This window comes from Cervus elaphus, chromosome 21 (genome assembly GCF_910594005.1).
Source record: "Cervus elaphus chromosome 21, mCerEla1.1, whole genome shotgun sequence".
In the NCBI taxonomy this organism is placed as follows: domain Eukaryota; kingdom Metazoa; phylum Chordata; class Mammalia; order Artiodactyla; family Cervidae; genus Cervus; species Cervus elaphus.
The window spans coordinates 13,603,071-13,616,875 of record NC_057835.1 but is presented as its reverse complement, the minus strand read 5'-3'; the positions used below and the strand labels follow the sequence as shown (position 1 = coordinate 13,616,875).

At 37.5% G+C, this 13,805-nt stretch overlaps 1 protein-coding gene across 5 annotated transcripts in view; it reads left to right on the top strand.

Annotated features, from left to right (window-relative positions):
- EFR3A (EFR3 homolog A) overlaps positions 1-13,805 on the top strand; it is an 81,987-nt gene that overhangs the window by 27,785 nt on the left and 40,397 nt on the right. For all 5 annotated transcript variants that reach the window (XM_043879192.1, XM_043879194.1, XM_043879191.1 and 2 more), the window contains 5 exons: positions 1,534-1,661; positions 2,907-3,057; positions 5,606-5,727; positions 11,180-11,329; positions 12,961-13,098. In XM_043879192.1, the coding sequence (XP_043735127.1) occupies positions 1,534-1,661; positions 2,907-3,057; positions 5,606-5,727; positions 11,180-11,329; positions 12,961-13,098 (689 nt within the window). The remainder of the gene's footprint in view (positions 1-1,533; positions 1,662-2,906; positions 3,058-5,605; positions 5,728-11,179; positions 11,330-12,960; positions 13,099-13,805) is intronic.

The window sequence follows — 13,805 nt, the reverse complement described above, 5'->3', positions numbered from 1 at the left end:
TTTTATAAAAATTACTTTTTTATGGAAGACTGCTGGCTTCAAAGCAGCTGTGTTTGATTGATTTTATTTAACACTGTCTTTCTAAGACTCCTTTAATCTAGTGTTAAATAGATAGGAACAAAAAAATGTTACACGGGTTTGAGTTCCAGAGGTTGCTTTATTTTAAACGGTGGCCAACTGTAGAAACTTTTCGGTTATCTTAACATTAATTTATGAGCTATATTTTGTTTTTAATTTAATCTGATTTAAGGAACTGTATAAAGGCTAATCTGTTTAACTGAGGCTAATCAGTTAAATATATTGGCTACCAGATATCCTGGATAATTCATAACATATAAGTAACTCCGAGATACGGTACCTGGCTTAAGCTTTCCATCCATTGATATAAAGTGAAAGCGTACTAAATATTAAATCACAGTGCATAAATCAGAAAGTAAAATGTTAGGTAAAACAGGGTAAAGTTTCTGCCTTTAAATCAGGAAGGTATCACTCACTCTGAGTTGGCAATCTCTGTGAAGATTCACAGAAGAAATGAACTTGGAAGGATATATACCATCTGGAGAAGCAGAGATTAGTTTCTTTGTACCTAAGAGAAAAGGCGTGATAAAGTAAGAGGTAACATTTGGGACAAGGGCCTTCAAGTGGAGGTTCTTGTAACCTAATCGTAGTATAGTGAGTGGTAATAGTGCACAATTCCTGAATTCCTGATTGGAAATTTCAAAAGTATCATTTAATAGACTGCATATTCAGATCATTTCTTTAAGGAATCTGAAACATGCAGCTAATCAAGATAAGGTGGAGGCAAGATTATGGAGGAATGTGTAACAGATAAGAAATCTGCTTATCTTACTGGCAGTGAGGGAGCTTTGAACACTTTTGATATGGGAGTGGTGGCAGGTCAATTGGAGAATGGCTACAGAAAGAATCTTTATTTGTGCCAAACATTTAGAAAAAATCTACTTGAAGAGAAATCTGTAAAATAAGATGTAAGAAAAAGAAAAGATTTACATGAACCTTGCATATATATGGCAACCATAAACCCAGCTGACAACATTTCTTATCTTTAATTTGTTAAACAAAAATATCTCCTATGTCCAAAATGCACCCAGCAGAAGGTGCCCAGAGTGCAGATGTCTGCCTGCCATAGTCCCTGCCTTCAAAGGGTGCTGTAATGAGGAGAGCAAATAACAACCTTTTCTGATAAGTACTACAGTATACTGTATAATTGAGCTGTGTTTTTGGTTTTTTTTTTTATTTTACTATATAAAGGAAGGTGTTAGAATAATCCGTTGCTTGTGAAGGTGTATGCTTTCCTAAATGGGGCAGTGCTTTAACTTTCTGAAAGCTCTACGTATCCAGAATGGTGATTAGCACTCAAGAGACTCTCTCAGGCAGGCTCAGGGTAAATATGGATTAATTTCCAATCCATAAAGGGGGGATGAGGAGCAAGCAGCACTTAGAAATACAAACACTAAGCATGGAAATACAGGCATAAGTAGAACCTATTTCTCTCATTGTTGTTTTTATTTTTAGGATGGTCTCGTTAAAGCCGATATGGAGAAATTGACATTTTATGCTGTATCTGCTCCAGAGAAACTGGATCGAATTGGTTCTTACCTGGCAGAAAGGTTGAGCAGGGATGTTGTCAGACATCGTACTGGGTAAGGAAACTAATGTAGTATCTTTGGAAAATTCTTCCTAGGCTAAATCATCCTATAAATTATTTTGCCATCTAGGCAGGCAAAGATAATGGATGGAGAATAAAGTGTTGTAATGTATGAGGATATGTATATACCAAATAGATGCTGTGGCTTTTATTACTTTCCTCGTGGTCAGGTTTAAGAATAATTAGTTAACAGAGTTGTTTGTTTAAGCATCCACTGATTTTTAAACTTCCCTAATGGGAATAGTAGAAATTGATTCCCTTAAAGGTTTGTCAGTGCAGTACTGTAATTTAAAAATCAGTTTCAAAATTGAAAACTTATCAAAAATTGTGTTAGCAAACTAATTTTTAGCACAGCTCCAGTTTTGCCTGTCAGAGGAATAATAAAAGAGAACTACGTTTAGGCTTAGATATTATAATAGGTTCAGAATATGTAAATTCTGAACAAGCGTGCTGATGTGAACTATGCTAGCTATACATTGACCTGTAAATAAAGGACTACCATCTTAATCCATTCTCTGTGCTTGAACAGTAATTACTTTGCAATTTGGTATATAAATACTTTTCCATATTATCATTTTGTGATCCTAGTTTCTTAGTGTATTCCATTTTCCACATGATATGCTGGCTTTCTCTACTTTTACACTGTTACCATTTAGAGCATTTGCTACAATTGTGAGTCTTGATACAAATAGTTCTTATGGTCATTTGTTCAAGCAAAGTTATCTAAATTCTGAATTTTAACTTTTAGTACAAGCTTTAAAATCTGATGAATTGGAAGGTAAAATTTATACCTTTCCTTATAATACTGCTGATACTGTTTTATATACTCATATTAACAAATACAAATAGATTGTGTTAGAAATTTAAGCTCATTTCTTATAATAACTGTTTTGGGTCAGATGCAGAGAAATATGGTTAAAAAGCTGGAAAATGGAGAATATTTGTGTTTATAAAAACATTCACAGGAAGTTAACATGGAAGCAGCTTTGGGAGAGGTTTTGCTGAGGAGAAGAGTTGGAGGAGTGCAGTCTGGTCTCTGCGTCCTCCCACCTGAAGGTCATTTTAGGACCCCAACATCCTTAGTGTTATGAGAAGATTAGGCTCTCACTCAGATGCTGCTAAATTAGCCTTTCTGTGTTCTATGCATTTAAATAAATTTATTCTAATTATTCCTGTGAGTGCGCTGAGGAGAATCTGGAGAGCTAGAGATGCTTTGATATTATTTTTCTCTTATGTTTAGGTATGTTTTAATTGCTATGGAGGCATTAGACCAACTTCTTATGGCCTGCCATTCTCAAAGCATCAAGCCATTTGTAGAAAGCTTTCTTCATATGGTAGCAAAACTGCTGGAATCAGGGGAACCAAAGCTTCAAGTTCTCGGAACAAATTCTGTAAGTAAACGATTCTAATTTTAAGAGTAATTAGCGTAACTTGGATTAAGTCTTCTTCGAGTGTCCTTATCTGGTAAAGGCAGATACTCTGGTCAGGGTATTTGGGCAACCAGTAGAGTTGTAGATTAGAACATTTTGTCTCAAAGTTTTATTGTTGTTCTGTGTGAAATCCAGGACATTAACGAATCATAAGAAGTGGTAGAAACTCAGCTGGCCATAAGTGGAAGGTGTCCGTGTCCCCTCACAACCTCCTCCTGCCCCTACCCCTGGCCTTCTAACACTGCTTCTAAACTGTTTCTGCTAACGACATTCATTTTCTTTTATCTGGAACTGTAGTTGATGAAACGTGTGTAGTTGGGGAAGGCATATCTAATGAAGAAAATAAAATACAGTGATAACCTTTCTCCTCATCTTTAGTTTCATTGTATTGCCTTCAGCCTCAGTCTCTCAGTTCCAGCTTCATCTCTGAGGAAGCTTTTAGGCATTCAACCAATCGGCATGTTCCCATCCAGATTCTTATCAACAAAAGAGTCATCTGTTACCTGCTGTTGCTTGCAGACAGCTGTTGGACGGTTAGGAACCGTGGGTGCTGACGGACAGCACGGCCTCTAGGGCTTGACCGCCTTGCTCTGAATCAGGCCCACAGCACTGCCTGGCTGTGTGTCTTGGGCAGGTTCCTTAGCCGCTCCCTGCCTCAGTTTCTCACCTGTGAAGCGAGGATGACACCAGTGCCAGTCTTACAGGGTTGTTGAGTGGCGTGAGCTAATGTAAAGTTCTTACAGCATGTAAGTGTATGGCCCTGTTATTTTTGTTGGTAGTAATACAGTATTCTCCTTTTTTTCACCAAAATTATGTAAATAAAATCCTCATTTGAAAACCTTTAATATGATTTTGTCCGTTAGTTTCAGAGGGAAAATATTGGGTATTTCCAAATACAGTCAGGTGGTGTGACAGCCTCCATTTCAGTGAGTGTAGCTACTTAGGCTTCTCCTACTTCCTTTACAGTTAGGTGAGGAAAGTCTAGAATTTTTTTTAATTTATTGAAGTATAATTGGTTTACAACATTGTGTTAATTTCTGCTGCACAGCAGACTGACTCAGTTATATATACATGTATACTTTTTCATTTTCTCCTCTGTTACAGTAGGTCACAGCACACTGAATGTAGTTCCCCGTACCGCCGTACAGTAGGACCTGCTCATTCATCCATCCTGTATAATTAGGGGAAATGTGTTAATGGCTGTGGGGCAAAGGAGTTTTAGTGTAAATCTCCAGAAGTTTCCTTACTGAAAGTCAGCCATGCCATTAGAATTCCTTTAATGACTTATTTGAGAAAAAGACAAACATCTCCAGGTACCTACTTTTGATTTGAGTGAATTGTATTCAGTGAAATGCTATATTATCTTGACCAACATTATTTATGTAGTATTTCCTGGAAGTCTGATTTTAACTTCTTTGGGGTGCTAAGCCGTCAGACGTGACTGATTCAGTACTTTGTGTTTGTCAGCCGTCTTTGTGCACTTTTTTGGTTGTGCTGGGTTTCTGTTGCTGCCTGGGGCTTCTCTGCTTGCTGAAGTGGGGACTTCTGGCTGCTCTGCGGGCTTCTCCTTGCTGTGGCTTCTCACTGCGGGGCACAGACTCTGGAGTGCGCAGGCTCAGTAGTTGGGTGCACGGACTTAGTTGCCCTGCCGCAAGTGGAATCTTCCAGACCCGGGATGGAACCCAGGTCTGGTATTTGTGGCCTTTTTCTAGATCATCTGAGTCATATGAAATTATTTAAAACAGATAACTTGGCTCTGGCTGAATTAATTTAAAATACTTTTAGTATCATAATTTTATTTTTTCAAGTTTATGCGTACTTTAGTTTTGTTCCCAGGACATCTTTAGGTTATTTTAGAAGCAATAAGCCACCAAATAAATGAGAAAGCAAATAAGAAAAAAAGGATGCATATTAATGGATCATATGGTTGGGTTTGTGAATCATGTAGGATATTTAAATTTCCTAAACATATGCATATCTCTCTCTCTCTCTTTTTTTTAATCTTTTAAAAAGAGTAGAATAAATTTTACTGTCTGAGTCTTTTTCTTCTCTACTGTGTTGGTGATGTTTTCTTCATCTTAGTGCCCTTTTTCTTGTCCCATCTCGTTTGTATAAATATTCATTCATGTGTTATACAACAGCTGTCAAGATTTCCTACCTATGATTTAAGAAATAGAACTCCCTGAAGGTTTGGGCCTGACTGCGGTTATCACGAAAACATTGCCAGCATCCGGGAAATGCAGAGGAGCATCAGAGCAAGCACTCACTCACTCCAAAGAAACTACGTCAGAAAATTATAGTTAACACTTACAATGCTGTATTCTTGATTTTGTGAAGTTTGTTATTTAAAAATTCCTTTCGTATATATGTGACATTTATGATATTTCATATTTCATTTGCTTTTTTATTTGGAATTTCTTGTCAATGTAACAAATAATGAATGAAAATAAATGTATTTTTTTTACACTTTGAAAAAGGTGATAATACACTTTATTGTTATTCTTTTTAGTTTGTCAAATTTGCAAATATTGAAGAAGACACACCATCGTATCATAGACGTTACGATTTTTTTGTATCTCGCTTCAGTGCCATGTGTCACTCCTATCATAGTGATCCAGAAACACGAACAGAGTATGTATTGTTTTATAATTTATAGTCATGGAGTAATTTATTCAATATTGTGTTTGTATCTTACATAATGATTACCAAAGAAGATGGGAAATGTATGCTTTATTCCTAAAATGCAGCTTCTCATTGCTGTTAGAGGAACTGACTGAAGAAGCAAAATTGAGAGTGGTTTCCTAACTGGATCAGAATAAAATGCAGTCTCCACTGTAGCCCAGAATGCCCCTTTAATGCTCCCCTCATCGATGTTAGATCCTGTCATCCTGTCATTTCTTCCCCCTTCCACGCTGATCCAGCGCATAGGTCTCCTCACTTGTGTGAGCACCTCAGGGGCAGTTCCCCCCGGGGCCTCTGGACTGAGTGGCCTCCTGGCTTAGAACCTGCCTTATGGCATCTTCCCTCACTTTGTTCAGATTTCTGCTCAGGTGTCATTTTACCATGAGAATCCTCCCTTGGCCACCTTTTATTTATTAAATATCAACGCCTGCATTCCACCCCCAGTCAAGCTTTATTTTCTTCTCATATCTCATTCCCTGGTGGCTCAGATGGTAAAGAATCTGCCTGCAGTGCAGGAGACCTGGGTTCAATCCCTGGGCCAGGAAAATCCTCTGGAAAAGGAAATGGCTACCCACTCCAGTATTCTTTCCTGGAGAATTCCATGGTCAGAGGAGCCCCGCAGGCTATAGTTCATGGGGTCACAAAGAGTTGGACACAGCTGAGCGACTAGCACTTTCTCTTTCACTTTTCATGGAATATGTTCATGGCTTTGTTTTATTATTAGAAATCCCTTTTTCTTTTAGCAGTACACTGTCAAATAAAATTAGAGGTCATGGCCAGTAGGAAATGCAACTGATAACTTTAAGATTTTCTTAATAAAATACTTGACTTGGCACATACTAACTTTGTAGTAAAGTTAGGCTTATCCCTTTGTGATTGCAGAAGAATCTCTCAAGACTTTAAGAGAACTGCATGAAACAGATCCAGCTTTGTACGAGAGGCAGAATTTGTCTTGTCTCCATGTTCACTTCCTCACCTGTTCAGTGCCATATTACTGCCACATCCCATTCTCCACCCACTACTCCTGTAGGCGTGTATTATTTCCCCGTGGGCTTGTAAGGCAATATCACCCACTTCCCCCTCATCCTCCAGTCTCTAAACCTATTTTATAGCTTTTGGACACAGTCCTGGGTAAGCTGAGTAAACTTCTAATGATGAATATTTCAGGTAGTAGCTAAGTGAAAGTGAAGTCGCTCAGTTGTGTCCGACTCTTTGCGACCCCATGGACTGTAGCCTACCAGGCTCCTCTGTCCATGGAATTTTCCAGGCAAGAATACTGGAGTGGGTTGCCATTTCCTTCTTCAGGGGATCTTCCCAACCCAGGGATCGAACCCGAGTCTCCTGCATTGTAGGCAGACGCTTTTACCATCTGAGCCACCAGGGAAGTCTAGTAGCTAAAAAGGAGGGTAAGTAATAGTCACATTTGGTCAGAATGAAGGTCTTTCAGGGAAGGTGGGCTACCAGCTTAGCTCTGCTTGCGAGCTTGTTCCCCAGATTTTATATGCTGTTTTCTGGTTACCTTTCTTCTTATCCTTGAACCAATAGATTAGATTTTATTTATTTATTTTTTTTAACCTTTAAAAAAATGTTTACTGGAGTATAATTGATTTATTACAATGCTGTGTTAGTTTCAGGTGTATAGCAAAGTGATTCATTTATATCTATGTATCTTCATCTATATCTCCATTCTTTTTCAGGTTCTTTTTGCATATGCAATGTGCGACGTGTGTGCATGTTCAGTCTTTTTTTTTTTTTTTTTTTTTTATTAGTTGGAGGCTAATTACTTCACAACATTGCAGTGGGTTTTGTCATACATTGATATGAATCAGCCATAGATTTACACGTATTCCCCATCCCGATCCCCCCTCCCACCTCCCTCTCCACCCGATTCCTCTGGGTCTTCCCAGTGCACCAGGCCCGAGCACTTGTCTCATGCATCCCACCTGGGCTGGTGATCTGTTTCACCATAGATAATATACATGCTGTTCTTTCGCAACAGCCCACCCTCACCTTCTCCTACAGAGTTCAAAAGTCTGTTCTGTATTTCTGTGTCTCTTTTTCTGTTTTGCATATAGGGTTGTCGTTACCATCTTTCTAAATTCCATATATATGTGTTAGTATGCTGTAATGTTCTTTATCTTTCTGGCTTACTTCACTCTGTATAATGGGCTCCAGTTTCATCCATCTCATTAGGACTGATTCAAATGAATTCTTTTTAACGGCTGAGTAATATTCCATGGTGTATATGTACCACAGCTTCCTTATCCATTCATCTGCTGATGGGCATCTAGGTTGCTTCCATGTCCTGGCTATTATAAACAGTGCTGCGATGAACATTGGGGTGCACGTGTCTCTTTCAGATCTGGTTTCCTCAGTGTGTATGCCCAGAAGTGGGATTGCTGGGTCATATGGCAGTTCTATTTCCAGTTTTTTAAGGAAATCTCCACACTGTTTTCCATAGTGGCTGTACTAGTTTGCATTCCCACCAACAGTGTAAGAGGGTTCCCTTTTCTCCACACCCTCTCCAGCATTTATTGCTTGTAGACTTTTGGATAGCAGCCATCCTGACTGGCGTGTAATGGTACCTCATTGAGGTTTTGATTTGCATTTCTCTAATAATGAGTGATGTTGAGCATCTTTTCATGTGTTTGTTAGCCATCTGTAAGTCTTCTTTGGAGAAATGTCTGTTTAGTTCTTTGGCCCATTTTTTGATTGGGTCATTTATTTTTCTGGAATTGAGCTTCAGGAGTTGCTTGTATATTTTTGAGATTAATCCTTTGTTTCTTCATTTGCTATTATTTTCTCCCAATCTGAGGGCTGTCTTTTCACCTTACTTATAGTTTCCTTTGTAGTGCAAAAGCTTTTAAGTTTCATTAGGTCCCATTTGTTTAGTTTTGCTTTTATTTCCAATATTCTGGGAGGTGGCTCATAGAGGATCTTGCTGTGATTTATGTCGGAGAGTGTTTTGCCTATGTTCTCCTCTAGGAGTTTTATAGTTTCTGGTCTTACATTTAGATCTTTAATCCATTTTGAGTTTATTTTTGTGTATGGTGTTAGAAAGTGTTCTAGTTTCATTCTTTTACAAGTGGTTGACCAGTTTTCCCAGCACCACTTGTTAAAGAGGTTGTCTTTTTTCCATTGTATATCCTTGCCTCCTCTGTCAAAGATAAGGTGTCCATAGGTTCGTGGATTTGTCTCTGGGCTTTCTATTCTGTTCCATTGATCTATATTTCTGTCTTTGTGCCAGTACCATACTGTCTTGATGACTGTGGCTTTGTAGTAGAGTCTGAAGTCAGGCAGGTTGATTCCTCCAGTTCCATTCTTCTTTCTCAAGATTACTTTGGCTATTCGAGGTTTTTTGTATTTCCATACAAATTGTGAAATTCTTTGGTCTAGTTCTGTGAAAAATACCGTTGGTAGCTTGATAGGGATTGCATTTAGATTTTATTTTTAAAGAAGAATGCGGAAAGAGCTGGAGGAACTTGAGGTCTATGAATTGAGAAGGGATGAGAGGGCAGCTTTCTCTCAAGATGTTACCTGTGTAAATACAGTAATGTGTATGTGTCAGGACACACAGACATGTAGTGTGTACATGGCTTGGATCATCCACACTCCATTTTGTTAGTTCACATTTGTCATCCCTCTAAAGGAACCAGCAGTGTTCCATCTAGGTGGACTCGGAGGGGAGAGGTTCTAGGGAGAAGCCACGAAGGGACCGTCTGAGGGCACATTAAGGGTGTTCAGGACGGTAAAATCCTGTTCTCACTCAGCTGCTGAGACTTCTAGGCAAGAACTGGGAGAGAATCTGATCCTCATTAGTTTGAATTATTATCATCCTTTCAGAAAATTAATTCTCTTTTAAACTTTATTGAAGTATAGTTGATTTACAGTGTTGTTTTAATTTCTGCAATATATCACAGTGATTTAGTTACACATATATAATTTTTCATATTCTTTTCTGTGATGGTTTATTACAGGTTATTGACTATAGTTCCCTGTGCTATATAGAAGGACCTTGTTTATTCATTCTGTGTATAATGGTTTGCATCTGCTAATCCCAGACTCACAATCCATTCTACCCCCATCCCTCTTGGCAGTCACAAATTCTGTTCTTTATACCTGTGAGTTTGTTTCTGTTTCATAGATGAGTTCATTTATGTCATATTTTAGATTCCTCTTGTGAGTGATATATGGTATTTGTCTTTCTCTTTCTGACTTACTTAGTATGATAATCTCTAGGTCTAGCCATGTTGCTGCAAATACTGTTATTTCATTCTTCTTTATGGCTGAGTAACATTCCAGTGTTGGTGTGTGTGTGTGTGTTTTATATATGTGTATATGTATGTAATATATATCTATATATCTCACATCTTCTTTTATCTGTTCATCTGTCAGTGAACACCTAAACAGCATTTAGATTGTTTCCATGTCTTGGCTATTGTACATACTGCTGCAGTGAACATCAGGGTACATGTATCTTTTCAAATTCTATTTTTCTCTAGATAAATGCTCAGAAGTAGGGTTGCTGGATCATGTGGCAACCCTGTTTTTGGTGTTTTGAGGAGCCTCCATAGAGTTTTCCATAGCTGCCACACCAATTCACACTCCCACCAACAACATTAGGAGGCTTCTCTTCCTTCACACCCTCTCCAACATTTGTTATTTGTGTGCTTTTTAATGATGGCCATTCTGGCTGATGTGAGGTGGTATCTTGCAGTTTTGATTTGCATTTCTCTAATAATTAGTGATGATGAGCATCTTGTCATGTGCCTGTTGACCATTTGTATGTCTTCTTTGAAGGAGAGTCTATTTCGGTCTGCTCATCTTTTGATTGAGTTGTTTGTTTTTTCGTTATTGAGTTGTATAAGCTGTTAGTATGTTTTGGGAATTAAGCCCTTGTCAGTTACATCATTTGCAAATATTTCCTCCCAGTCTGTAGGTTGTCTTTTTGTTTTATTTATGGTTTCCTTTGCTGTGCAAAAGCTTACAAGTTTGATTAGTTCCCATTTGTTTAACTTTGTTTTTATTTCTTTTGCCTTGGGAGACCTAAGAAAACTTTGGTACGCTTTATGTGAGAGAATATAGGAGAATCTATTTCTTTTGATTAGGTTATTTTTATCGAAAACTGACACATAGACTAACCCTATATTTTACAGCCCTTTTTAACTTTAAATGCTGATTACAAAAGATGATATTAAAAGTCAGTTTCTTTTGGAACTGCCATATCTGTCCATCTTAGATTTTTGAGATTTTAATTTCTTAGAATTATTGTGTATTATTTTTGTTTTATTGACTTGAGATAGTAGTATTTATTTTAACATCCATTCCCTTAACTAAGCTAGCAAACTTATTTAAATAACTTTTTTCATGACTGAATATTTTTGTTTTTCTTTTTTTATAGAATCCGAATTGCTGGAATCAGAGGTATTCAAGGTGTGGTTCGTAAAACAGTAAATGATGAACTTCGGGCTACCATTTGGGAGCCTCAGCATATGGATAAAATTGTTCCATCCCTGCTGTTCAACATGCAAAAGATAGAAGAGGTTGACAGGTATTGAATAAAGATGGTAGGGTGGGGCTGTGTTATTTTGTATGGGTGTATGTGTGCTTGCTTGTTGGATAAGAATGTTTTCTCTTTAGTATTGTGTATATAGTAGTCTCCTAAACTTGAGTGAGTTTCAATATATGTCCTTTCCGAAAAAATTATCATCTTCAGTAGGCTGAGTAGACCACAGATTCTTACAAACTTCAGGCTTTATTTCTTTTAGAATAAATTATTACTTGCTGCTTATTATTAGACAATCTAGATTGCTATTTGAATTAGTCCTATTTAAACTGCAAGTGTAAGAAATAGAAATTATAAACCAAACTTCTATTATTTAGAGATCCAAGGTGCTTTTTCATAGGGAATTACTGCTACTAATAATAATAGCAGCTACTATTCACTCTATATGCTTTTTCAACATAAATACTAGACTGTTTATTTCTTGTTTATTCTTCTAAGATATTTTGGCATGGAATATTGTTTGGGGGCATATGCTGACCCCTCCACTCCCTGCACACCAATATCCTGTTGAACTTAGAATTCTGTACTTCATTCTCCTTTTTCAAATGCCACGAGCATGCTTTCCTGGCAGATTTCTGTTGCCTTACACAGAGGTACTATACAACCAAGTTTTAGAAGCAGTGTTTTCCAGTTCGGCTTATTTCCTGATCTCCCTTTTCTTGTAGTTTAAAGAGGGAAGGTCTGAATCAAATTTAAAAGATGTTTAACTCTGTAGTTCTAGAAGTTTAACTTTATTTTGTAGTTTTGATGATTATGTGTGCAGTGCCAAAATAAACATGGTCTAGAAGTGAAAAGATGAAATTGGTAACTCTGTAAGCACTTAATATGTTTATCGAAATTTATGGCAATTACAGAAAGTATTTACACTAGATTTCTTAGGTGTGACTGTCTGCAGCTTTAGAAACCTAAAGTGTGAAACGTGATATATTTTAACACCTTCTTTATTTTTCCTAGTCTTGGCATTGTAGCTGAGGTTAGTTTTTCTGAAGGTACCTAGCTGGTTGAGAACTGATTCCCCATGATTGTGGCTCTTGAGGTACAGGATTAAATTTAATTGGTTGACAGATTTTAAGAAGTTGTATTTTCTCATGGCTTTATCCCAGTGCCACAGATACGCTTTTTTTGGTTATTATTGTACATGAAATAAAGTGTTAAAATATGAACAAGTAGTGTCCACTGAGGAGATTTACAGGTGTTGTAATTAGCTTTTATTTATACTGGGTCATAGTTTTCTGCTTGATTTTACTTTTGCTCTCTTACAGTTAATCTGGATGATCTTTGGGCACTTTTTTCTTACTGAGACTGTGCCCTAAATGTACAGAAGTTGTAGAAATTTTACAAAATTGCAACTGTTGAGTATTTTGTCTTTGGAAAATATATTCTGTTAGAAACAAACTAATACAATTGAATTTAGTTCTCCAGTCTTGAGAGATTATATGATCAGCTTCAGGGTGTTGAATTCATGAAGTAAAATTAAGCTCTAAAGTTATTTTGAGATAAAAAGAAAATGTCATGCTAGAAATTCCGAGAAGTCAAATCTCTTCTGTTTAATTGTTAGAACTGGTGTCAGAAGTCTTGCATTTGTTTGGTTGTCTTCATTTCTCTTTCTTTTCCAGTCGCATAGGCCCTCCTCCTTCTCCTTCAGCAGCAGACAAAGAAGAGAATCCCGCTGTGCTGGCTGAAAACTGCTTCAGAGAACTGCTGGGCCGGGCGAGCTTTGGGAATATGAATAACGCTGTGAGACCAGTTTTTGCGTAAGTCGGTGTGCTGTATGCATTCTGTTTGAGTTTATTTGAAATCCTCTTACCTGTATGAGAGAGTTATTCGTGGAGCCAGTGGAGCCGGTGTGGGAAGAGTACGGGATTGAGTCAGACAATGTCCCTTTGAGCACTGGTTCAACCACCTCACCGCTTTGCCCCTTTAAGTAGGAAATGCAGTCATGTTCTTGGTATCATGTGCGTTGTTCCACTAGAATTTCTGCTAACACCTTGGAATGCATATATCCGTTAAAATATCAAAGCAGAGTGTCGAAGTATGATGTATCTTGTTTTATTAACTTCTGGTCAGTTCCTCATATTTGGCTTCTCTTTCTTTGCTTTCTTTTTTGTGTGACTGGGCTGCCTTAGATTACATTCTCTTTTCTGAGTAAATTTTATTGTATACCGAGTAACTAATCGCAGGAATATTAAATATCTTGTTGGTACTTATATGCTGCCCTCCAAGCAAAATACATTTGTAAGCTTTGAGTTTCTCCACATAGACGTGGAGGCTCTTGTCAAACCTCTAACTCAGTTGTCAGATATAGACCTATATAATATTCTGTGTAATTTCTGGATATTTTTGCTAGTCTTTCTTTTTAATCATTTGCCTTATTCTTTCCCCTTCCTTATTCCATCTTTATAGCATGTGTAAAGTAGCCTAAATGTAATATCCAGAAGTCTTTTTTTTAGGGAAAATATTT